The sequence below is a fragment of the Choloepus didactylus genome, chromosome 10, assembly GCF_015220235.1.
Source record: "Choloepus didactylus isolate mChoDid1 chromosome 10, mChoDid1.pri, whole genome shotgun sequence".
Lineage (NCBI taxonomy): Eukaryota > Metazoa > Chordata > Mammalia > Pilosa > Megalonychidae > Choloepus > Choloepus didactylus.
The window spans coordinates 93,180,169-93,206,124 of NC_051316.1; the positions used below are offsets into that span (position 1 = coordinate 93,180,169).

General features: G+C 51.6%; 2 protein-coding genes and 1 long non-coding RNA gene across 3 annotated transcripts in view; 1 reads left to right on the top strand and 2 right to left on the bottom strand.

Moving 5' to 3' along the window:
• The first annotated feature begins 54 nt into the window (after positions 1 to 54).
• On the top strand, positions 55 to 16,772 carry GOLGA2 (golgin A2). Its single transcript, XM_037851021.1, is given in 29 exon segments — positions 55 to 135; positions 1,404 to 1,430; positions 1,432 to 1,496; positions 1,498 to 1,525; positions 4,885 to 4,995; positions 5,285 to 5,331; positions 5,452 to 5,515; positions 5,955 to 6,110; positions 6,112 to 6,246; positions 6,248 to 6,292; positions 7,606 to 7,644; positions 7,910 to 7,963; positions 8,051 to 8,144; positions 8,248 to 8,354; positions 9,311 to 9,369; positions 9,691 to 9,829; positions 11,307 to 11,396; positions 11,501 to 11,608; positions 11,877 to 11,964; positions 12,402 to 12,751; positions 13,043 to 13,156; positions 13,863 to 14,111; positions 14,197 to 14,272; positions 14,512 to 14,600; positions 14,875 to 15,090; positions 15,173 to 15,275; positions 15,375 to 15,481; positions 15,561 to 15,714; positions 15,810 to 16,772. Coding segments are annotated over 29 exon segments (3,213 nt in total). The 3' UTR covers positions 16,028 to 16,772.
• Positions 16,773 to 17,434: 662 nt separating this feature from the next.
• Positions 17,435 to 25,956, bottom strand: part of DNM1 (dynamin 1) — a 46,430-nt gene continuing 37,908 nt past the window's right edge. Inside the window, 6 exon segments of the mRNA XM_037851020.1 lie at positions 17,435 to 18,060; positions 21,847 to 21,953; positions 21,955 to 22,063; positions 22,431 to 22,672; positions 24,789 to 24,959; positions 25,363 to 25,374. Of these exon segments, the coding sequence (XP_037706948.1) occupies positions 18,000 to 18,060; positions 21,847 to 21,953; positions 21,955 to 22,063; positions 22,431 to 22,672; positions 24,789 to 24,959; positions 25,363 to 25,374 (702 nt within the window). The 3' untranslated portion in view covers positions 17,435 to 17,999.
• On the bottom strand, positions 19,392 to 21,813 carry LOC119545483. The gene is made up of 3 exons (XR_005219091.1): positions 20,461 to 21,813; positions 19,638 to 19,674; positions 19,392 to 19,478 (listed from the first exon to the last, which is right to left on the bottom strand). It is a non-coding gene; the product is annotated as an uncharacterized LOC119545483 (long non-coding RNA).

Below are 25,956 nucleotides of genomic sequence, written 5' to 3' on the forward strand. Positions count from 1 at the left end.
GTCGGCGCTGTGGGGAGCGGAAGCGATTCCGCAGTGGATGCCGGGATCTCGGTGATGTGGCCTCCCCTTACCCCTCCCCTTTCCGCGATGTCGGAAGAAACCCGACGAAGCAAGTTGGCCGCGGCCAAGAAGAAGGTAAAAGCCGCGCCGGGTTCTGGCTCCCGACCCAGCCCGAGGCCTCTCCGACCCACCGCACGGTGGTCAGAGTTTGAACCGCCTCTGAGGCAAATGGGGAGAACCCCTCGACTCCCCTTGGCAACCCCCTCATCTTCTCAGCCAGTCCCGCCCCCTAGGCCGCCCAGCCCCCGCCCTCGCCCGTCGCTCCCGGTTGACTTTGGGTCGGTGACTCCCGGGGTCCCGGCTCCAGGCGCGGCCCTCGCCTCCTGCTGCCCAGAACCGGTCCTCCTTGGGCTCTCGGCCACCTTGGGTCTCGGTCTCCAGGGACCTAGGCTGTGCGCTGCGCTCCCTTCCCCCACCGCGGAGCGGCGACTCGGCGGTGGGTAGGGAGAGATGGAATGCAGTTACGTCACAGTCCCCCTTGTAACTGTCAATATTGCCGCGGGACCGGCGTTTGATCCTCCGACCCGGTCCCCCTAGTTACCCCCCTTCCGGTTTCTCTGGTCGCGGCTCAGATTTCCAGCTTGAAGGGGACTCGGGACTATGGGACATAGGCAGAGAGGTTTCAGGCTCCCATATTCTGGGCTGTACCGCATCCTCAGACTTTGACAGCGTGAAAAGCCTGCACTTCACCAGTGATCTCGAAACGTTTACAACATCGCTGGGTAACAATGGGGAGAGCGTATTTGTTTGCTTCGGTTTTCTCCCAGGTTTCTACTCTCCAGAGAGACTTTCAAAATTTTTTTGAGTTCTCTACCTCACATTCTAATACTCTGTGCTTCTGGGACCGGAATCCCCCTCAATTAGTGCTCTTTAGAGTGAGATTTGCTTATCTTCTGTGGACTAAATCCTAGGAAACTACATGAATTTCACTGTTGGGAATCTTCCCCATATCATCTTCCCCACCTAGGGTGCTCTGAAGAGTGCTTGGGGGTATGAAGTGTAGATGTGTAAGAAAGGACCCTGATGTCTGATTTCTAAATCACACATATACTGGTCTTGCCCATTTAATGTTTACTTTTCCATGTCCACCTCTGGTTTTGGCCCCCTGGCAGTTACTGATTATGGCAGAACCCAGGGCTTCAAGTCAGATGTTTAAATAACATTCTTTTTTTTTTTTAAAAAAAAAAACAAACATGTTATCCATCACTTGTCTCTTTTGAGTCTGTTTCTTCAGTAATTAAATGAGAACTACAACACCATGTAGGGTTGGTGGTGGCATTAAAATCACATGGTATACAGAGGCTTAGATTTCTCATGAGTCTCTCTCCTTTTCCTTTCTGCAGTTGAGAGAATTTCAGCAGAGAAATAGTCCCTGGTGTCCCTGCAGGAGCCAAAAAGAAAAGGAAGATAAAAAATGGCAGTAGCCCCGAGGAAACCAACTTCTGATGACCGCTCGCCTGAGGATGTGAGTCTTGACTGGCCTGGCTTCAGGGAATAGGGATGCTTAAGGTGCAGTATAGGCGAAGGGTTAAGATTGTGGAAGAGGAAGTATTAAGTACTGATTTAGAATTCTGGCTTTGTCTCCCGCTGCTAAGGGTATAGTTTTGGAAAAATTGTTTAAGCTCTTTGGGACTCTGTTTCCACATCTGTGAAATAGGGATAATGTTTTCTTTATACTTGTGAAGTTTAAATGAGATTTGTTGCTGTTTTCATATAAACCCCTTAGTACAGGGTCTGGTACAGAGTAAACATTCAATAAATGGTAGTTCCTAAATCACCTATTGCTCTGGTGATTTTCCTCATTCCCAGCCTCAAGGAGAAGCCAAGCTAATGAGAAACAGCCACTTGCCATCAGGCTGTCCCCTTTAGAAAGTCCCAGAAGAGACCCCAGGGTGTGATGAAGAGAGGCCCAGGCACTAGGATTAGGAGATCTGAGTTCTGAGTCTCTCTGGCCACCAACTTGCTTGAGTTACCTCAAGAAAATCTCTTCCTCCCTTGAGCCTCAGTTTTCCTTATGTGTAACAAGATATTGCTAGACTAGAACAGCATCTTTCAAAACTTATTTTTTTAGCTGTAGCCCCCTTTGTTCAAGTGAACCCTTACTCAAAAGTCTTTTCCCCCACTCTGTGACTGTTTCATTCAGTGAACTTTTCCATTTATTGTGTACATTGATTTATGCCTCTGGCAAGGCAGCAAGTGGCTATTGGAAGGATGACAAAGCCCATGATATTGATCCCCTCCTCTGTCTTCTTCAATATCCCATTCCCTGAAACCCGCCTCCTCCTCCTGCCCTGACTCTTGCCTCTTTCTAGTCACTTCTCTCTTTCTCCCTCCCCCATCCCTGTTTTCTTCCCCCTTTCGCCTCCGTAGATTCAGGACTTCTGAAGGTGTTGGTGTCCGACCTTAACGGCTCCAATGGGGTACACTACCTACCTCCATTGGACAGTGGAAGGTTGAGGCAGTGCCGAGACCCCCTCTCTGGCTTGCTCTCTCCCTGCTGTGCATGCCTCCGAGGCTTCTCTGCTTTGGGGGATTCTTTCCCTCTGGCTTATTTATTTTGCGTCATTAACCCTCAGCCTGCTCATGTCTCCTTTTTCACCTACTTGACTGATTGGGTTTTTTTCCTTCCCTCATATCTTTTATCAACTTGGAGAAGGTGGAGGTGCACCTTGAAAGTTAGAGATAATTTGGGAATACTTTCAGAGCAGGGATAGGGACTCTTTGGGCCCTTAATATTGAATGGTCAGACTAGGAGAGATTTTTTTTTGAACCCTTAGATCTTGCCCTTAGGGCATCTGTTCCCAGAGGACCAGTAGACCATATGGATATTGGTGACTTTTAGAATTGATGAGTTCTTTTCAGTTTGAGTGTAGGAGATATGGGGGTAAGAGAAAGAGAGTATGTTATAGCTGCAGGGATTGAGTTTCTTTTTTCGGAGGAACTAATTGTAAAGTCTGTGAGATCAACCAATCAGATGAGTGACCAGGACATTCTGCTCCCGGTCTCCGAAAAATGAACTGGATACCATTGGACTGGGGCATTTTGTTAGACCCTGGAGAAAGCAGATGAACAAGACATGGTGCACACTGAGGGAAGCAGGCCCTCTGAAGGAAGTGAGGTAGAACGTGGCAACATTCTAAGTGCTCAGTTGCAGTAGAGGTTGGTTCTGAATGGATTGAGGATGGAGACAGTGGCCTTTGGTGCTGGGTTGAAGGGTAAAGGTGGGTAGTGTTCATCATGTGGAGAGTGGGGGAAGTGGGAATTCCAAGCACAGGGAGCAGGGCAGGTAATGGCTGGGATCATAAGCTCACAGAGCACCTACTAGGAAGGCAGGGAGCCTGGAATGGTAGGGTGTTAGGGGTTCATAGGCTGGGAGAATGACCTCTGACCTCTTCCAGATGTGATGTTGGCACTCAGTCCTTAACTGACTTGCCCAAGAGACATCTGCCAAGGCAGAGGACAGGGGCTGTAATGGGGTGAAATCCTGTTTGAGGTAGGCAGGGGAAAAGGGACTGGGAAAGGTCACTGTTGGCTGATGTCAGAAAAGATTTTTTAACTCGTCAGCCTGTTCACACCCAGTTGGTCAGGTCTGTGAAGCTGTTGTGACTTGCCTGGTTGACTTAGAGGAATGGCACGGTGCGGGAAGCACAGCCCTAGAGGAGTCATGCATCCATGTATTTTGCTTTTGCTCTGTCGATGATCCAGTCATTTAGGGGATCTGGCGCCTCTGTTCCTTACGGGAAAATATTAGTCTGCTCTAAATGTTCTAAGATTCCGTGCCTAGGTTCCTCTGTAAGGCACAGAAACTAGAAAAATTTATGGAGAATTACTTTTTCCTGAAAGTCCTCAGAAAATTACTTCTTCCCTTCCTGTAGCTTTCCTTGTCTAATCCTAGAGATCATGGGAAACCAGGCTGCCCGGCAGGACCCAGAGCCTGCCGAGGTCCGTGGTGAGGAGTGCCAGCCTCCTCCTCCAAAGTCTCGTGCTAGCCAGCTGCTGAAGCCCTGCTATTACCTATTAGATTCAGTTGTAGAAATTAACAAGGCAGGTTCCAGGTCAGAAGTCACAACACAGATCATAAACGTGCCAAGACAACTTTTCTCATCTACAGCTCTCTCAGGCTTCACAACACTTCCTTCTGAGGAACAGAAAGATTTGGGTTTTCAGAGACCAGAGCCCTAAGGTATCGAGAGAAGGCAGCCCTTTGCCCTGAGACAGGTGTGGCCTCTTCCAGCCCAGGTCCAGCTCCCTAGTCGGAGGCCTTGGCTCCCTCAAGGTCTTTCCTTGTCAAGCGTCAGATTGTCTGCCATCTTTCCTGTGGCAGAAGGAAGAAAGGAGAAGAGCAACAGAAGAAACAGGCAGATGCCTTTGTTGATCGTATCTACTTCTTCATCACTGCCCTCCTCTACCCAGCTAGGGCTGTGGGTTAGGGTCACTTTGAGGCACAAACTAGCTTTCTGAAAGAATGTCTTTCTTCTCCCTGACTTTGACATACCTTCCTTCTACCTGCTGTGGCTGTCACAGGTCAGAGCCTGATATTATTTCTGAGCTCTAAGGAGAACAGTGTCCTCATGTTCTCATGAAGGAGGTTGTGCAGGCTCTGCTTTGAGCTTTGGCTGTCCAAAATGCTGTGGAGTGGTCAGAGGCCTGGGCGAGCCATGTCCATACCCCAGAGAGGCTGCCAGCATGTGTGACGGTCACTCCAATAGCAGCAACACCTGTCCTCCTTGCTCCACACCCCTATGTCCATGGCTTCATTGCCACAGGATCCCAGCACCTTCTTTCCTGCATGTCCCCCTAACCCCCTGCTCTGTTCTGTGACAGGCGCCCAACGACTGCGCCACTCCTGCTTCTGCTGATGACACCATATTTCCTGGTGGTGTCCATCTCCCGTGTGCTAGTTCCCCGTGCACTACTAGCATGGCATCACCTAAGGTTTGTGCCTCTTCCTCCTTTGCCTGCTGTCCCACTGTATCTTTACCCCCCCTTCCTGCCCCCCTTCCTAAGGACGATATCTACTTTGGATTCTCCTCTCCTTTCTTCAGGTAGCTTGGTTCCTAGAGCCAAGCATTCTTCCTGAGGACTGGGATGGGGGAGGCCAAGACTGGGCTTTTCCTTAAGGTTTGGGAGAGGTCGAAGATTGTTGGAATTAGCTTGGTTTACCCTCCATCCTGCAGTTCTTATCAGAAACTGAATGACCACCCAAGTGTTTCTTCCCAAACAGAACTATGATGATGCAGACAATGATCCTCTTACCTCGGATGAAAGCAAGTGAGTGTCTTTTATGGGGGCAGCATCGCTAGGTTGAGAGTGTTTGGGGTGTGCCACTGTCTGTGACCCTCTCTTTCCTGTGAGTTGCCTTAGCCCTGACCCCTGTGCCTTCATCCTCAGGACCATGTCATCTACTGAGAGCCTGCGACAGATTTCACAACAGCTCAATGGGCTCGTGTCTGAGGTATGCCAGAAATTTGGGCCAGGAGTAGAGAGGAGGAAGGAAAGTATGATAGAAAGAAACCTTCCTCATAGAGGGGACGGCCGAACAGTATGGTGGAAAGATCATGGGGACCTACTGACTTGGGGGTAATGTTTGACTTGTCACTCCTTCTCTGAGCCTCCTTATTTTATGCTGTCAGAATGAAAGAGTTGGACCACAAGATAGGTTATGTCCTCTTATCTTACTGCAGAAAGTACAGATGGGAGCCACTCAGTAGGGGAAGAAGGATGGGAAGATAAGAACCGTGAAAAAGTGGCATATAAGGGATTACTAGAAGAGGGGGCCAAGTTTGGCAGAAAAGAAACTCTTGCCAGTTGGTGGGGAAGAAAGGATGTCAGAGGGCTTAGACATTGGTGAGGACAAAGAGCATCTCCATGTGAGCTCTTTCAATCTCTTCTAGTCTTCATCCTATATCAATGGGGAGGGCCTAGCATCTTCTACTAACATGAAAGATCTGGAGGTAAGTGGTTCTGGACTGTGGTCCAGTGACCCTGCAAGCGAGTCCCCCCATCTCCCACAATGGGGGCTAGGTACCCCACTGCCAGTTGAGACAGCCCCAGACACCCCCCAACCCTAATGATTGCTCTCTCTACCTCTCCTCCAACTCTTCCCACTCCTCCTCCTCTCTGCATGCACGTCAGCACAACCGATGCCAAGAGCTCTCAGTAGCCCTGGATTCCAGCAGTCTTACAAAACAAGCAACTCGGTAACCAGATAGAGGAATTGGGTAAGAGTCCAGTGGGGTCCCCTGATTCCATGCAGTCAACTCTGGGCTCCAGTTTCCCCATGGGGCTCTGAAGAAAGGGGCTGGAGGGACCCAAAACACTGAGCATGCAGCAATGGCTCTTCTGTTGCTGCCCTCTTTACCCAGTCTCTTCTCCAAACTCCCCTGCCTGAGTCCTCCCCACCCTTGCCCTGCGCTGTGGCCTCTCACTGGAAGCACTAACCTGACTGGTTGTCAGGAGCCCTGTGGTCCAGCCCAGATCAGCACCTAATTCGCTGTTCACTGTGGACAAGTCACCTCTCTTCCGTGGGCTTCAGTTTCTTGGGGAAGTAGAATTAAGGTGTCTTTTAGCTCAAAAAATCAAAGATTTAAAGGTCCACTAGAATGAAGATGTTAAGGAATATGGGGTTCTTGTCCTTTGCATTCCTCTATCCCTGCTATTATGAGTAGTACCTGGTCCATATGGGGTTCTTGTCCTTTGCATTCCTCTGTCCCTGCTATTATGAGTAGTACCTGGTCCATAATATGTCCTGAGTAAACATCTGCTGGATGAATGCACCCTTCCAAATCATGGGCTGTCAGGCTGGTTGTCCTTCCTTTCCCAGCCTCCATTTCTAGAGGTTTATGTTATTGTCCTTTAGAAGGACTCCAGGTTCAGACTTTCAGTTCCATAGCTATGAGATAAAACCAGGAAAACCCAAGTTCTCTTCTTTCGGGAACTCGAGAAGAATCTGTCTTTAAGTCTAAATAGGATCTGAGAACTTTTCCTTTACAATCCATTCTTGGTCTGTATTAGGGTTCTCTAGGGAAACAGAACAAACGAGATTGCTGTAAATATAAGATTTTATAAAACTCTCATGCAACTGTGGGGATGCATGAGTCCAAATTCCACAGGGCAGGCAGCCAACTGGCAATTCCAGTGAAGGTGTTCGATGAACTCCTCAGGAAATGCTTCGCTGTCTAGCTGAAGAAGAAGTGAAGGTTCTCTCTCCTTTCTGCCTTAAAGTCTTCACACTGATTGGGTTAAATCTAGCTGATTGAATTCTCTCCTTGAGGAAGACACGCCCTTCGATGTAATCAGTCAAAGGTGCAGTAAATTGACTGATGATTAAATAAACCAGCCTTCTGGTTTATTAACCAGCCACAAATGTCCTTGCAGTAAAGGTTAGACCAGTGCTTGCTTGACCAGACAGCTGGACACCATCACCTGACCAAGTTGACACATGAACCTAACCATCACATGGTCCCTACCTGTCCCTTCTTACTTGGTCTGGGGAATGTAGTAAAGGAGAACAACCTGAGACACCTAGCTTTGCTCTCTCCACAGAAACAGCAGAAACAAGATGCTTTGGAACAACTGGAGAAAGTAATGTGATTTCCTTGCTTGTTCATTACAACGGCTGATGGGTTTGGGGGGAGGATTCAGACGTAGAGGCTCCAGTCTCTTGCCCATTCCCAGTCTGGAGAAATAAAGGGCTCCCACCCCACCCCTCTTCTGCCCCGCCAGAGTTCCTGATAATCTGGTCTCATTGGTGGGCCCATCCTGGGCGATGGGGGCATGTCCTTGCTGTTCCATCTCTGCCTCCTCCCAGTAAGGGCTGTCCCCACCCCCACCCCCGCCCATCCTACAGGAGAAGAAAGAATTTGCAAGAGGAGGCGGGTGAGCTCTAAGGGAACAGCTGCAGGTGAGTAGACTTGATGGTGTTCCTTCATGTCCTAGGAAACATTTCTTTCTCTCTTTTTCCGTACTTGTTTGGCTTTTTTTCCCCAAGGTTCACATCCAGACCATCGGGATTTTAGTGTCTGAGAAATCCGAGTTATATACGGCCCTGACTCACACCCAGCAGGCAGTCAGGCAGAAAGCAGGTAGGAGTCTGGGACACCCCCTTCATCCCTCACCCTGTCATGTGGTCACCCTTCTGTGGAGTTCCTTCTTTTGGCTTCCATCTTTGTACCTCTCTCTTTCCAGGAGAGTCAGAGGATCTCGCTAATCGCCTGCAGTCTTCCCGTCAGCGTGTAGGAGAGCTGGAGCGGACCCTATCTGCTGTCTCCACTCAGCAGAAGCAGATGGACAGGGTGAGCCCCAGCTTCCCTGATGGGGCAGTTGGCCTAAAGGTCCCTTCTGCAGAATGGAGTGCCTTGATGCCTAGAAACCAGCATGGGATTTCTCTTGCTGCTTTAATTTGGTTGGTTTGGGTGGGGGTGGGGTTGCTGTCTCTAGAGAGAGCATTGGATCTGGAGCCAGGAAGCCTGAGTTCTGGCCCTGCCATTACCCACTTTTGGCCCCAGGAGAAAGAGACAAATGAAGGTGCAGAACAGCAATTTGTGTAAAAAGGGGGTAATATGTAATTTATATTCACATTTATATATCCTTGAATCTATATAAAATGTGTCCTAAAAGATTCATTGAAAACTCAGGAGAGGAACAGGGCCACTAGGAGACATTTTACCTCTGTACCTTTGGACCAGATGAATGATTTATCCACTCAAAAACTGAACAAAGCTTAAAATACAAATTTAATTTTCCCCTTCGTGTGTACCCCTCCCTTACAGAAAAAAAATGTGGTTATAGAGTCAGACCTGTGGTCAATCCCAGTTCTGCCTGTGTGACCTGTGACAAGGGACTTAATACTGAGGGTTTGCTGTCTATAAAATGGGGCTAGCAGTAACTGCCACTCTATTGTGGTGGTGAGGAATGAATGGGATTGTGTGTATAAGTGTTTGCATGGTGCCCTGGTAAAGGACTCAAATGTTGGCTGGTCAAATGATGATAATAGTAGTAACAATAGCAGCAAATATATGTTACTTCTGGAACTCCATTTACCAGCTATAAATTAGTTCACTTTACCTGCTTCTTGCATCCTTACTGAGTTTTTATTAAAAGCAAAGAGAACATGGGTTTGGAAATACTTTGAAAAAATGTCAAGTGTGATTCAGGGTGAGGAAGTGTTAGTTATTGTTGCTGTTGCTATTAGCATGGAAGCTGCTCCTTGCACTTGCCAACTGCTGATTTAACCTTTCTGTGTTCGTAGAACAACAAAGAGTTAACCAAAGAGCGTGATACCTTCAAAACTAGAGTTATATAAACAAAGTAGGATGGGGGAAGGTGGGTTGGGGGACCTTAGCCCTGATGGGTGGTAGTAAGTGGAAGGGGCTATAAGCAGGCACGGTGAGGAAGGTAGTATAGATTTGGAAGTGTGCAGAGCCAGGCTAGGCCCAGCTGTGCCACCAGCTCATGCTGTGGCTTTAGAGAGCTTGTCCTCTCTGGCCACCCACTTGTAACTCTCTTGATTTCTGGAGTCCGTTCCAGAGCCACAGTTGCACGGTTCTGTGCCGAGGGCAGGTGGGTTGATCACCAAAGTGATCCTTTCTGTTCTTTACTCATGTCTTTCTCTATTGCCACTGGCCATAGCAAAAGTGAGGAGGACCTGAAGCAACGGAACTCAGAACTCGAAGAGAAACTTCGGATTTTGCTCATGGAAAAGTCAGCTGTTCACCATGAGATTGAGGAGCTGCGCAAGAAGCTGGAGATGACAGAGCTCATGCAGCCGGTGAGGGGCTTAGAGCTTAGGGAGTCTGGGCCCCATCCAGCTGGAGCCAGGGTCCTAGGGGATCATTCTGGCCTTCAGTTAAGAGCGGGGAGCTTTGGATCCATGTTCTGGTCCTGCTATAGACTCTCCAGAAGTTGATAAAAATCCACAGAATGGTGCCCTGCCCAGACCTGTGGAATCAGAATCTGAGGAATAGAGCTTTTTTTCTTAAAGCATCCTGGTTGAAAGCCATCATTTTAGAGATTAAAAAGTTGGCCCAGGAAGCTATTTACTCCCCCCCTGGGCCCAAGCCAGTACTTTGGCTAAGTAATCACCAGGTGGTCAGGGTGTTGGGTCAGAGAGCTCTTCTTCTCCAGTTGTTTCCTCACACTGAACAATACTCCATCTTCATGTAACTTCCCTCTGGAGCAACACAGGAAAAGTCTAATCTGTTCCCCAAAATAGGCCTTCAGATACTTGAAAGGGGCTTTGTGTGGGTTCTCTTGTCTTCCCTAAGATGTTTTCTGAGCTAAAGAGCCCCAGTTCCTTCACATATTTCCCATGCATTCTCTTACCCTTCTGATTAAATAATTACTTTCAACACTGTTCTAGTTTGCTAATGCTGCTGGAATGCAAAACACCAGAAATGGATTGGCTTTTATAAAGGGGGTTTATTTGGTTACACAGTTACAGTCTTAAGGCCATAAAGTGTCCAAGGTAATGCATCAGCATTCAGGTACCTTCACTGGAGGATGGCCAATGGTATCTGGAAAATCTCTGTTAGCTGGGTTGACACGTGGCTGGCGTTGGCTCCAAGTTCTGGTTTCAAAATGGCTTTCTCCCGGGATGTTCCTCTCTAGGCTGCAGCTCCTCTTCAAAATGCCACTCTCAGTTGCTCTTGGGGTATTTGTCCTTTCTTAGCTTCTCCAGAGCGAAAGTCGGCATTCAAAGGCCTCTCCAAAATGTCTCTGTAAACTGCATTTCCTCTCTCAGCTCTTGTGCATTCTTCAAAGTGTCCCTCTTGGCTATGGCATGCTGGCTCCTTCTGTCTGACCTTTTGTAGAGCTCTAGTGAGTGAATCAAAGCCCACGCTAAATGGGTGGGGCCACACCTCCATGGAAATTATCCAATCAGAGTTATCACCTGCAGTTGGGTGGGGCTCATCTCCATGGAAACAACGCAGTCCAAACATTCCAACTTAATCAACACTGGTAGGTCTGCCCCACAAGATTGCATCAAAGAACATGGCTTTTTCTGGGGGACACAATACATACAAACCAGTACAAACTCTTAGATATTGTTTGAATTTTTTACGAGTGTATATGATTTTTGTTACTGGAAGTAAAACCTGTATACATGAAAATAATAACAATAGGGTAGAGATATTTACTGACCCTGAGTTTTGGCTGATCCTAGGTCAAACCCCTTTTGGGGAGGAGGGAGCATTCTGTGAAACAGCCTGGGCATCTCAGATCTAACCTCGTTTTTCTCCATCCAGTTACCTCTCCAGCCTGGAGTTCCTGAGAGCCACCAGCAGTTACAGCAGGCCCTGGAGGAGCGGGCACAGCTGGAGATGCATGTTGGGGAGGTCAGGTTTTACAGAGGGTGGGATGTGGGAGGAGGACCCCAGGTGGCCAGGAGGAGGTGAAGTCCAGTGACAGCCCCTCCTAACTTCTGGGCCCATTCTTATAGCTTACAGAATCACGGAAGCTTCTGCAATTAGAGAGAGATAGATATGCAGAGGCTCTGAAAGAAGAGAGTGCCATTTGGCAGAAGAAGGTACAGCATTTATGTGAGGAGGTAAGTTCTGACCTTCACACACACACACACACACACACACACACACACACACACGAGGACACTTGATCTTTCTAGGCTTCTATTTACACAACTGTAAATTGGGAATCATATTATTTGCCATGTTGTATGGCCAAAGGGGTTGTGTGTTTTGATTTTTTTGGAGGTGGGGATATAAAGGGAGATGGTAGCCAGATTTAAAGTTGCCTTCCCCATCTTCTGTCCCCCTTCCTCCATATCCATATATTCCTCTTCCCTGTGCTTTGGACAGAATCGAACACTGAAGGAGGAGAAAGAGCATAGCATGAGTCAAGTACAGGAGCTGGAGACCAGTTTAGCTAAACTGAAGAAAGAGACAGGTAGGCTGGGTCTGGAGTGATGTGGGAGCAAAACTGGTGTGAGAAGGCTGTAGGGGTAGTGTAGAATGTCCTTAGGAGGAGGGAGTATTTGACAGGGCATTTTGGCAAAGGGAGAAGCGTTCTGTACCAGGAGTTAATGCTGACTTGCTGTGTGACCTCTGGCAAGTCTCATAATTTCTCTGAGCTTCAGTGTCTGTCCCCATCTACAAAAAGGGGATGGGGTACCCACTGTCAACCATCCAGAGTTGCCTTGAGCATAAAAATATAAAGAACTCTTTTTGAAAGTGGCTTAGAAGATTGAATATCATATGAATGTGAGGAATTAGGAAGGAAGCCAGGGCTTGGGGTGTGGAGCATGAATTAGGAGCTGTGGACCAAAAAGAGGGTTTTAGAGAATACAGCTGTTAGAAGCCCTTACTCTATGCTTTCTTTCTCAGCTGCACCCCCACCCCAGGAACCCCAAGCTGGTCCCTCCGAAGTGGAACAGCGGCTACAAGCAGAGGCTGAAAAGCTGCAGAAGGAGCTAGAGAACCTAGCAGAGCAACTGCAGGCCCAGGTGCATGACAATGAGGGCCTGAGTCGCCTGAATCAGGAGCAAGAGCAGCGGCTGCTGGAGCTGGAGCGGGCAGCTGAGCTCTGGGGAGAGCAGGCAGAAGAGCAGGCAGAAGAACGGAAACAGATTCTGGAGACCATGCAGAGCGACCGCACCACCATCAGCCGTGCTCTTTCCCAAAACCGCGAGCTCAAGGAGCAGCTGGTTGAGCTGCAGAATGGCTTTATCAAGCTGGTGCGCAGCCCTCCCTGGCTGGCCTGCCCTCCTCATTCCTTACTTGCCGTGTCCTTTGGTGTAGGACAAGGCAATTGACCCCTCTGGGCCTTTTTTTCCCAGCTGTAAAATTGGGTGTGTAAACCTGTATGTGGAACAGTGCCTATGGGAGAACCCTGCTCAGCTGTAAGTGGGCTGAGGGGGGCTATTTTCCAACCTGTCTCCACCCTCACCTGAGCTGTGGGAGGCAGACACCAAGTTCTGGGGTCTCCAGCTGCATTGGGTGGCTGCTGATTACTTCTCTCTGTTCAGACCAATGAAAATATGGAGATGACCAGTGCCCTGCAGTCAGAACAGTATGTTAAGAAAGAGCTGGCCAAGAAGCTGGGGCAGCTGCAGGAAAAGCTGGCAGAACTTAAAGAAACGGTAACCCCTACCCTGCTTGGAGATAGGCTTAGAAGACAGGCTCCATCTGCGTGGCAGGGCGGTGGGGGTGTGGGGGGGGTGGTGTAGTGCTTGCAACAGGGATGAAGTGTTGGGCTCTAGGGGACAAGAGAGCCAGCTCCAGCCTGGGAGGACAGGTGACCCTAGAGTCCTGCAGAGCCTGGGAATATTTATTACTCCCTGCTCTCTGAAATTTAGAGTGAGTAACCCTGGACCATAGGTCATTTTCCTGGCTAGAGGCATGGAGTCCCTGGTTTATAGGGAAAGAGACAGTGATGTGATTGGAGGCTCCTTGGATTCAGACCTGGATTCTCATTCTAGCTGTGCTGGTCCCTATTCATTTGACATCTCTACACATCAATTTCCTTAACTTTGTGAGGAGATTAGCATTTTCTTCATAGAGGTGTTGAGGATTAAATGAGATAATGCATATAGAGGCATGTGGTGTGACTTAACAGATACTGGTTGGTTCTGCTTTGCCACCAGTCTGTGACCTGAAGTTAAAACGGTGAGAAAAAAAGTTGTGAAGTGTGAGGCTGGGACTGTAGGCGAGGAGGCCTGGGGCCTGGCATGCAGCAGAGCCTCAGGGTCCTGCCCTAAGGAGGGGCCTGTGCCCAACCCACCCTCCCTGGCCTCAGACTCTGGAAGCAAGCCACAACCTACCCTCACTACCAGGGTCTTCCCACAGGTAGAAGTAAAGAACAAAGAGGCTCAGGATCTGCAAGAGCAGGCGAGACCAGTACTTGAAACCAACCTGCAGCAGTATGTGGCTGCTTGTCAGCAGCATGTGGCTGCCTATCAGCACCTGGCCACTGAGAAGGAGATGCTGCACAAGCAGTTACTCCTGCAGACCCAGCTCATGGACCAGCTGCAGCACGAGCAAGTTCAGGGCAAGGTCATGGCTGAGATGACCCACCAGGAGTTGCAGGAGATCCAGGTAAGAGAGTCACTGAGTGCTGGGGCCTTAAGTATAGGGACCTGGTAACATGTGCCCTTTCGCACTCTCAATCCTTGCCTCTTAGGAGCGCCTGGAAGTTGCCAACCAGCAGAACCAGCAACTGCAGGCCCAGTTGGGCCTCCTGACTCTGCCTGGGGAAGGTAAGTGGGACTGCCCACAGGGAGAGAGAGAGCCTGAAGAGGAAGAGGGGGACTTTTGGATGCAGAGAATTGAGGAGTTAGACCAGACCTTAAAGACAGCTAATAATTTTCCCCTGGTGAGGGGCTGGCCCAGGGTTGCATAGTGAGGCAGTGGCAGACGTGGGCCCTGAACTTCCTTCCTGGGTCCTCTCCACCTTCTTGTTGGGTTGTCTGAGGACTCCTCTGGCTGGTCCCAACAGGAGGTGGGCTGGACAATGATGAAAGGGATGAAGAGGCTGATTGTCCAGAGCTGAGCATCCCTGAAGACCTAGAAGGCCGAGAGGCTGTGGTGAGCCTGACTCCACTGCCCCTTCCTTCTCTGTCCCACCCTTTGGAACCCTCTATGGTCCCTCCTGAATACCCATTATTAGCTCTTGGTTTCCCTGCCCTCTGATTTCCCTTGGTCCTTCCACCTCCCTGGGAGCCGGTGGGTGGAGACCACCCCAGCCATTGGAACAATAGGTGAGCACACTGAGGCCCAGAGAGGGGAGGGGCTCCTTTCAGCTTCCCTACTCGATGCTCTTCCTCAATATTCGCCCTACAAAAGCACCTCTTGCCTGCAGGCGGCATTTTTGAGCTCTGCCCTAGCCAGTGCTAAAGAAGAACAGGCAAGACTGCGGGGGCAGTTGAAGGCGCAGAAGTTACGCTGCCAGCACTTGGGAAGCCAGGTGACCTCATCTCAGCCTGAACCGGAGACCCCTTCTCCCCCTGGGACCAGTGGGGACAGTGTGTCTGGGGAGACCTACCAGGCCCTACAGGTGGCCATGGAGAAGCTGCAAGTAAGTGAATGTCTCCTGCCATTGGCCAAAAAGATTTGGGGGCAGATCACTGCTGTGCCCTGACCCTGTCATTTGGCTCCAGGATCGCTTCACAAAACTGATGCAAGAGAAAGTGGATCTGAAGGAGCGGATGGAAGAGCTGGAGCATCGCTGCATCCAGCTATCTGGGGAGACAGATACTATTGGTGAGCAGGGAGGACAGGCTGCATGGCAGGGAATGCTGCGCGGTGCAGAAGGGGGAGCCCCAGTGTCCGAGTCTGTCCACCTGCCTTTTCTCTCCCCAGGTGAGTACATTGCCCTCTACCAAAATCAGAGGGCAGTAATGAAGGAGCGTCACCGTGAGAAGGAGGAGTACATTAGACGCTTGGCCAAGGACAAGGAAGAAATGAAGGTAGGAGGCCCTAACCATCTCTGTGGATAAGGGAAAGGCACAGGGGCAGGGCAGGGGTGCTGAGCATATCTCTGTCTAGGTAAAACTGCTGGAGTTGCAGGAGCTTGTCTTAAGACTTGTTGGTGAGCGCAATGAAAGTTATAGCAGATTTCTGGTAGCTGCTCAGAGCCCTGCTGGTGAGGCCACAACAGCACCCTCAGCCCCCCAGGAGCTTGGAGCTGCCAACAGCCAGGGTGAGTAGAGCCCCCTGGGAGGGTGGACAAGATAGGCAGTCGATGGAGGGAAGACCTCATATGGTGCTCAGAGCCCTGCCTTTCCCTCTTCTCAGACCTTCATGAGGTGAGCCTGGCAGATGATGTGGAACCTGTAAAGGGAGAGGCCTTCCCAGGCCCAACTATCCCAGAGAATCCCACTGCCCAGCAGATAATGCAGCTGCTACGTGAGATTCAAAACCCCCAGGATCATGCAGGCCTGGGCAATAATCCCTGCATCCCCTTCTTCTACCGGGCTAATGAGAATGAAGAAGTGAAGATTTTGGTCATCTAAGAGCCTGACCCTGGCAGGCAAAGCCCGGTGACTCTGGGCTGGGTGCTCTGCCCCACTTCTTCCCTACCACCCCTTTGTCCCTAGAGCAGCTAGGTGGGGCCCTGAGGTGATGTGCTGAGCCACTTGCCTGCTGGGGGGAGGCAGGCAGGTAGGCGGGTGCAGACCCCTTGCTACCTTGGCCAGTGTAGGACCATGTCTTCATCTCTGGGCTATGGCTGTTTGTTCCAGAAAAAATGAAGAGCCAGAGGCTCAAAAAATGTAGCTTATTTAGAAGGCCCGCCTCTCTGGAGGAGCCAAGGCTCACTGGTGGCCTTCTCACCCCCTACCAAGCAGGGGTTCATGCATCCCCTATTCAGAGGCATTTAGGGGGCACTGGTGCCACTTTCTTCATCTACCATATTGGGCAGCACTCACACAGTTCTTGGAATAGCTGGGCCTAACTGCAGGCCAGGCAAGGTTGTGGGCTGGTGGTGGGTCTGGCCTCCCCTCTTGCAGTGTAAATACTGTAACTGTATAACATTTTGTATATTCCGGAGGCAGGACAGCCCCCTGTATAGTAGCAGAGGCTGGGGATGGTATATGGAGTGTGGTGTGCTGGTAATTATTTGGGGGATAGGGAAACTTATTTATTGATATATAGTGTAGCACAGAGGAAGGAGGCGGGGACGGGGCTCTGGTGCCTGGGTGATTCGGCTCCTGTTTATTTTGCTTTTAATTTCTGAATAAATGGATTCAGCCCACCGTGCTTGGCCTTGTGTGTTCCTGCTGCCCATCACTGGGTCCTGTGTTCCAGGTGTGAGTACCCAGCTGGGGAGTGGGTCTTGCCAGCAGAGGGAGCTGTCTTCTGGATTGTGTGGAGCCCCCGTGTGTCCGCACATCTACTGGGGCTGTTGGGGATCTTCCAGACCTGTTGCCTGCACACTGCTAGGTGAATGCTGGGGGATTCTATGGGGACTGCTATGGGGCTTATAGGGGGCAGATCTGTCATAATGGCCAGCAGCCTCACATTTGACAGATAGGGTTCTCTAAATCCTGGGGAGGGAAGGCAGGGTGTGAGAACCCAAGAATGCTTTCATTCCAGGCATTTGCATTCCAACACCCTGCCCATCTCACCTGTTGGCACCTGGTAGCCTATTCTTCCAGAAGGCGGGTTGAGGGTCCCAGGCTAAATTTGTGACCCTGCCCCCTAGTGCCCAGAGCAAAGCTTATAGGATGAAGACAAGCTCACCTCCAGGTGCTTTCCAAGTAGGCCTTGGAAATGAGGCAGCCTTTTCTTGCCACTCCTTACAGCCCTTTTCTTGCCACTCCTTACAGCATCTTAGCAATGGCTGGGCCTTCCTCCACCCTCCACCCCAACATTTAAATCTTCACCTGCCCCCGCTTAGCTCCACAAAGAACACAAGCCAGCAGAGAGGACACACATTGTTCTCCATCCAGAAATGGGTTTTATTCTCAGCCAAGAGACAGCAAGACCAGTAGTGGTCAGAGACCCACACAGCTGCCAGGGCAGCACCCCCATGCTTTGAGGGGGAGAGGGATGGGGTGGGGGTGGTGTCAGAGAGGGGCTGGCTGTCCACAGGCTGGGCATGACAGGGAGGCTCATTGGAGGTGGAACACTTTGAGGGGCTGTGTCAGGGTGACAGCGTTTCCTTGTAGTTGGGCCACAAGACTCCACAGGGACTGCACGGTGATTTGATTCCCAACACTAGAGGCAAGGCTGAATCTGCCATTTATATATATATATGTATGTATATATATGACTATTTATAGATATTTATAGAACAGGGTGGGAGCAATACCAGAGAAGGGAGCACAAGTTTTCACCAACGTCACACCTGGTTATGTCAGCTCAGCTCACTAAGTCACAGATGAAGGTGGAGCTTTGGGAGATGGGGGAGCCACTGTCATGTCACAGAACAGCCATCCAGGCAGGCTTGGAAAGGAAGGTCTCCGAGGAATAGGAAGGATCTGGTTAGAGGTCGAAGGGGGGCCTGGGGCTCTCAGGACGGGATGGACTTGCCTGACCCGATCGGCTGGCAGTTGGAGAGAAAGTGAAGAGAGAATGGGAGAGAGAAAAAGGGAGAGCTGGTAAGGCAAGAGCAGCCAAGCCACGGTGGTGATGAGAGGGGATAGGAATGGGAAGAAGACACAGGTATGGGTGTGGGGAAAAGTTTCTGGAAAAGAGAGAGACAAGAAAGGGAAGATGGAAAGGAGGAGCTGGAGATGGGCAGGAGCTAGAGCTTCACGGGGAGTCTGGGGTGGGGTTGGTTTGCCCCTCCCCCACGCACACCAGTCTCACACACCACCCAGGCTGTGCACCCAGAGCTCCAGAACATATGCTCTGCCCTCTCTGGCTTCCCTGCTGGCTGCCTCTTTTCTGACCACCATGACTCGCAAACCACTGGCCCAGGGCCACCCTTAGCCTCAGGGAGTATGGGGTCATGAGCCCCCACACAACAGCCACCAGGCCTGATGGACTGGGGAAAGAACACTGAACCAGGAAGGTGAAGCTAAAAGTGGTGGCTGGAGGGAGCACTGGAAGCCCCTCTTGGTGGCCAGAAAGCCCAGGGATCCTTTGAAGGGTCCCTAGGAGAGGCAAGGAGGACAAGCAGCCAGATGCCAGTGGCCACAGACTTATAAGTCTAAGAGGGGAGCCTCAGCTGGTCGGGGGACTGCAGGTCGCGTAGGTGAGGCTGGGCCCTTCCTGCTGGGGAAAAGCAGAAGAGCAAGAGTCAGTGGCAGGGGCAGACTGGAGACAGGTTAGCTGGGTGAATTTTATGGCCCAGCTGGGGCAGAACTCAGAGAAGGTGACTTGCCCAAGTCGGCAGACACTCGTCCCCTTGGCTGAAAAGTATAGGTCACCCCTGGATGCCACAGGCCAAAGTCCATGAGCCTGCTGGCTGGCTGTGGTGCTTCATCTGGGGCCAAGGACACTGCCTTTGGTCACACACCAGCAGGTTTGACAATACCAAGGAAGGAGGGGAAGGGGCTATCTGGCTCTGCCTCCCCTGTGAGGTGTGTTATGGCTGATGGTGTGTATAGGAAAAATCATCAAACAGTCAGAGCCTTCGCCTCAGATAACTGTTCAGTTGCTGGCATGACAGAGGAGGTGAGACTCTGACCACCCTTGCCCTATGGTGGCTTTGGTTCCCAGACCTCCCAGCCTGGGAGCTGGATGTCCTGCCCCAGCAGCATGGTACCAATAAGGGGATGAAGTTCAAAGGCCTCTGGCCACCTCCAAGTCAAGCCCCCCACCCAACCCCCTCCAAGTTCCCAGCCTCTGCATCATAAACCATGTGCCTGCTGTTCTCTCTGATGGTTTCAGAGAGTACCATGTCCACCAGCTTGGGTACGGAGCCTGTCCCAAGAGCCCCCCAGGCTCAGCCATGGAGATCTTGGGCAAATGGCACTGAGTCCCGAGGCTCGCTGGGAAGAGACATGAGAGAGCCAGCTGGTGGCAAGGACAGAAAGAGGAAAGAGTAAGTCTGGAGCTGCAGAAGGGAGAGGGAGGGGAGCCTGGTTCTGAGGTCCCAGGTATGCCCCCAGTGTGGAGCTGGTGCAGCAGGGGGCAGACACACCTCATGCAGCAGGCAGAGAGGCATGTACCTACCGTGGCTGACGCTCCTCAGGGGTCACTGATAGTGATTCTGAAAGACAGCACGAAATCAACATGGCAGTTCACACGCACGGATGGGGAAGGCCAGGGGGTGGGGGATATGCACACGCACACGCTCGGGCGTGCACACACATGCTGTGAGGGCCCATGGCCCTGCATGCTCACGCTAACACACATGCCCATAAACAACACGCATACACCTCCCACGGCCCTCCATCCTGCTCCCTCCACAACCACCCCCCAGCAGCCCAGCACCCTACTGGCTGGTACGTGCAGCACGGATCTGGGGCATGCAGCCACTCGGCACACTGAAGCACACGCATGGGCTGAATCACAACACAGAAGCTCGCCTGCACACAGAAGGCATTTGCACCAGCTCCCCTGAACACTCGTCCTGGCATGCTCAGAGGGCCATCCACCCTGCTCTATAAGGGGCAGGGCTTGCTTTCTTGGGGTCTGGCTGTCATTTTTCAGCCCAAGAGCCTTCCATGGCTCTCTACTACCCATAGCACTGAGTCCCAACAAGTCAAAACTCCTCTGTGGGCTTTGAAGATTCCCCAACCTTCCCCAACCTACCCAGGGCAACCTCCTCTTATTCCTCCTTGCTCTCCCTGCATTCTCTCCTCTGCCTGGCGGCTCTCCTCAATATACCCCACAAAAAACCTTTCCCCACACTGCTGCTCCCTGCCCAAATGCCCTCCCCACTCCTCACCACTGATCTTTTATCTCTGTCATCCACCAGACCTCACTGAAGCCAAGCTGCCTTTAAGATGCCATGTCAGACTGTTGTCTTCTTCAAGGCAGGGGCACGACTCACCAAAAGTTTCCCGTGTGTTAGCAGGACTGGAGTTAGAGCAGGTGCCAAATCTTACAGTTCTCTTATGCCTCACATAGACCTGGACATGTGTAAATACCATCAATAATCTGAACTCATGTTGGCAGTTAGCAAAGCCATGTTGGCAGTTAGCAAAGCCATGTCGGCAATTAATGCAATTGCCATTGCCTACCTTGAGTCCCACACCAACCCTGGTAGAAAGGTAGAATATTATCATTTGGTAGAAGGAAAACTGAGGCCCTAGAAGGCAAATGATGACTTGCCTAAGGTCCCAAGGCAAACCAGCATCTCTGAACTCCCAGTCCAGTGCTCTTGCCCCAATACCCCATCTGCTTCTGTCATCTCATCACCATAGAGCGAGTCCCATGCCATCCCTGCTTTATTTTGGGTTTATGGAGGCTAGGCCCATGGCCCTACCCTCCAGTCCTCTGAAAACATAAAGGATGCTATTGATTTGATGTGTTCTTCCTCAAGAGAATGTGGCCAATGGAGACAGAAGAATCTGTGTCAGATATCCGAGGAAACTTCCTGGAAAGAGGGCCATAGATCCAAAAGGCAAAACCAAGGATGAAGTAGAATCCTTTTCCCTAGAAATCTCTGGGAACGGGACAGTGTTCATCCACCCACTCCTGCCCCCACCCCAAACATGTTGGTCCAGGCCGGGCAGGCCCGGAGACAGAAGGAAAAACCATCAGATTGCCCCATGGCTCCCAGACCCCCTCTCTGGCTGCTCCCTGTACTACCTGTGCCTGGGTGCCACTCTTACAGTCTCACACCTGTGTGCACGCCCACACGCACACACCACACACCTTGCTGTTCACACAGTCACAGCCTGGCCTCTGTCCCTGCAGGCCAGAGATGGGACACTTCCCTGGAACAGCTCAAAAGAGTGGGAGGCCAGGGCACCTGGGTAGCCCTGAGTATAACTGAGCAGAATCCACACATCGGAGAGGATCTGGGTTCAGACCTCAGAGCTGAGGTAAGCTCACCGGGCGCTGGAAGAGGAGGACAGCACGGAATGGAGAACGGAGGAGAGCAGAGGAGAAAGGAAGAGGAATGTAATGTGTGGGAAGCTGCGAAAAGTGAAAAGGGAGGGAAGCGCCATGCAAGTGCTGGAAAGAAGAGGGCAGGGTGGGATGAGCCCCACGGCCCTTTCCGCAGGAATGACCACCTCCGGGACTCAGCGCTCCCTGGGGGACAGGCTCCGCCAGCCCTCGGCCACAGGGCCGGTGGTTCCCGCACCTACAGTCCGAGTTCCTAGGATGAAGAGGGCCGGGGCCCCAGTATCCAGCCCCTCCTTCGAGGCGGGCTCCCTCCCGGCTACATCCCGCCCGGCGGCCTCTCCCACCGCACTCAGCCCCTACTCACCTGGGGACCCCGGGCGGGGCGCGGTTGGGGCGCGAGGGCACCTGGGGAGGAGGGCCGAAAGGGTCAGGGGAAGCCCCCGGCCTGGAGGGCACGGGGGGCGCCCCCCCCCAGGGCGGACCCAGCAGGCGGAGGCCCAGGAGCAGGGCCCCGCGACCCTGGCCGGGCTGGGGGCACGGCGGGGGCTCTGCGCTGCGGCGTAGGGCTGGACGTGGGCGACCTGCTGGAGAGACAGAGCCGAGGAGGGAGAGGAAAGAGATGAGCAGCTCCGCCTTAACCTGAGGCCCCGCCCCCAGCCCAGCGCTAGCCCCGCCCACGAACGCAAGCCCCGCCCCCGAGCTCTCTGCAAGGACCTGAGCTTAAGCCTCGCCCCGAGCTGCGCTAAACGCTGCAGCTCCACATCACCCCGTAGCCAGCGCTCCAGGCAAACCCCGCCCCTCTGCAAGCCCCGCCCCTATCTAAGCTCCGCCCATCGCTCCAGGTGGGAGCCGCCCCCGTGACGCCTACGCGCCACCGCCGACTTCCGGCGGTCCTCCCGCGGGCCCCGGGCTGGGGGGCTTTGGGGCCCTGGGGGCCGGCCCTGGTACCTGCGTCCGGCCGGTACGCTCTGCACCTGCAGCCAGGAGTCGTCCACGGGCGGAGGCATGGGCGTGCTGACGGTGGTCGTGTTGATGTCGCCGATGATGCTGAGCGCTTCCTTCAGCGCGTGGTACATGCGGAGCATCTCGTCGCGCCGCTGCGCCTGCTCGGCCGACTCCTCCATTAGTGTGTTCTGGTCCCCGCACGAGTACAAGTTGGCCAGCAGCTCTGAGAAGATGAACTCCTTGGTCTGCGAGCGAGCGAGGAGGGGAGGGGGCTGAGACGGGACGCTTGCGCCGCCTGGCCCTCCCCGCGAGGCCCAGCGGGCACTGTGCCCTGGGACTGGAGCCCGGGTTCGGCGTTTCCAACGCAGCTCTGCCACAGCCTGAACTCGGAAGTCACTTCGCTTGCCCTTTTCTCAGATAGGGACACCGAGGCCCCGAGAGGAAAAGTGACCTGTCCAAGGTTACAGATATGGGAGGACTCTCGGGATCTATCATGCCTCGGGACCCCTGCCCACTCAGCTCTTTGAGTCTCGTTTCCTCATCTATAAATCCGGGATATTTTTACCCTTTTTTCGAGAACTTGCTCCCTCTATTTGACGGAAATAACGAACATGACAGTTTAAAATTTCCGGAGTCCTTGAGAAATGGGAGTGACAAGTGTATTTGTGTGTATGGATAGGGAGAATTGTGGGTCTCTGCATGTAGGGGAGGTGAGTTAATGTTCTCCTTGAAATCCCCAGGCATTATGCCACTGAAGCTCTGGGACATTCTTGGAGAGATAATTGAGGATTTTCACTTCACAGACCAGGATCTCATTTATTCATTCTTCAAATATATGTTGAGGACCTACTATGTGCCAGGTACTGTGTTGCTATGTACTTTAGATGCATTTAATCCTCAACCCTGTGAGTAGGTGCTATTATTATTCTTATTTTACATATAAGGAAACAGAGGCACAGAGAGGGTAGTTCATTTGATGAAAGTCACACACGGAATTCCTGGCAAAGCCAGTTCCCCAGGGCCATGTTTTTTCACTTAGCCATGGGTTGTGGTGGTGCTGTAGGTGTGTATTCCAAAGCTAGGTCTGGGGGTTCTCAAAAGGTGCAGATTCCTGGCCCCTCCCAAGACCTACTGAATCAGAACTCCTGGGGCAGGCTCAGGCATCAGCATTTTAGCCAGCTCCCCAGGAGATTAATGCACATTGAGGTTTGAGAATGCTGCTAAGTGGTGTGATCCACTTAGCAGCAGGCGGGGGTGGGGGGGTGCCTGGAAACTGGGCACCAACCTGAAGAGCACAAGAAATCTGAGGCAGAAGGAGGAAGGGAATGTGTGTCTGCCCTCATCCTCTGCCCTTGGATTGTTCTGTGGCAGAATCCCTCACCAGCCCGGTGGCCCCTCCCTTCCCTAGTGTTCCCAGCAGAGGACTGACTGGAAGTATCACTGATGACTGCTGGGGGCATGGGGGCGGGGTCTTGAAAGTACAAATGCGGGGCCAGGAGGGGCCTTGGAGGGGGGCCATGGTGAAGAGCTGTGTGGGGATGTGGAGGGTCGGGGCTCCCTCATCAGTGACTGTGGATAAAAAAGGCCAGCAGATGTTGCCTGCGTGAGAACCACATTTTCCGTCAGACCTTGCCTCACAGAGCTGGCCCATGCTTGGCTCACATTTGCCTTGGATCGTGTCTCCCCCACCACACCTGGCCCCAGACGGCTGGCTCATGCTTCCCTCAGGAGTTCTGACTCCCATGGGCTAGACCTGCACTTCCAATATGGTAGCCACTAGCTATTTGACTGCCGAGCATTTGAAGAGTGGCTAGTGTGACCGAGGAACCAAATTTTAGAATTTTATTTAAATTAAATTAAATTTTAATTTTAATATAACATTAACAACTGATCCTCAATTCAGTTATTGGAAAGCTTTTAAGTATGTTTGGCACAATTTAGGTATGTGAATCTACTTTTTCAACTGGAAATTTCTAAATATAGATCGAGTATTTCCAGTGAAAATTTAGTGTTCAAATTGGATTTGGGGAACTTAGTACAAAAAAAATAAGAATTTAAACTACCTTGATAATTTTTATATTGATTACAGATTGAAATGATAATATTTTGGATCTCTTGGAGTAATTAAAAGATATTATTAAAATTAATTTTGTTTCTTTTTACTTCTTTTAACATGGCTTCTAGAACATGTAAAATGATATACAAAGCCCACATGAGCAGCCATGGGCAGCTCTGGTTTGGACCATGCCTCCCTCGCTGGACCTCGTCCCACAGGGCCAGCCTGTGCCTGCCCCAGACGAACCTGGCTGCCTGCCTCTGTGGTACCACAGGCACTCCCGCCCCCCAGAGTGGCCCACGCACATTGTTGATCATGAGGTGCATGATGGTCTTAGGCATGAGGTCCCTCACGGTCTTGTTGACGATGGCCATGTACGAGTCCACCAGGTTCCGGATGGTCTCTACCTGCCGCTCCAGCTGTGGGTCCATGGAGTGCATGAAGTTGTCAGAGCCATTCTCCTCGGTCTCACTGGCCTAACACGGGGAACAGAAAGGCATGAAGGTGACCAGGACTTCCCAGCCCGACAGGGCCCCACCAGGCTCCAGCCACCCCCCAGGGTCTCAGCCTCTCCATGGGTGCCTGGAACACGGAGGCACAGACAGGAGAAGCCCAAACACACAGGCACCCAGTGCCTCACTCCCTCCGGGTCTCTGGGCCTTGCCCTTCCCACTACGTCTCAGGATCCCAGGCTCCCCTTCTTCAGCCTTGTCTCTGCTCGGACTCTAGTGCCTACAATTTGCTGCCATTTCCCAATCCACAAATTAGAAAAAGCCATCTCCAAAGTCTCCAGGGTTCTTTCCTGATTCTGAAAACCTGGCCAGAGCTGGTGCATGGCTAGATGAGGCCTGGCAGAAAGCCAGGGAAGGGCACACTCACTTTCTCCTTGTCCTGGGAGGCCCACACCAAAGCCAAGAGGTCACCGCACCAGCGTCGTTACCACCACCACCAGCCGGGGGAGCACAGTTGCAACAGACACACACACAGAGGAAAAGGGAGGGAATGAGTGAACCCAGGGCATTGCACCCCAACTCTAAGGCAACCCTGAATATTGCCACAGTGAAACTGCCATGAAAGAAGGCAGTCACAAGAAACCACCATCCTAGGAAGGGGATGCAAAAAATGCCATCTGTGGCAGAGACAGGGACCTGCCATTGGACAAGAAGGGGAGGACTGGAAGGCTTACCACTGATCCCACCTCAGGGCAGGTGTGTGTGTTTGTGTGTGTGTGTGTGTGTGTGATGCCTGCTATTTTAATTTTAACCTTTTATTTTGAAATACTTTCAAACTTAGAGGACAGTTACAAAAATAATACAAACCCTACACAGAGATACCCAGATCCACCGATTTTAATATTTTGCCATATAACTCTATCCACCATCAATATATCAATCCGTCTATCCATCTATCTGTCTACTTGTCTGTTTGTCTATCAATCCATTTTCTGAACACTTGAGTGTAGGTTGTACCCAT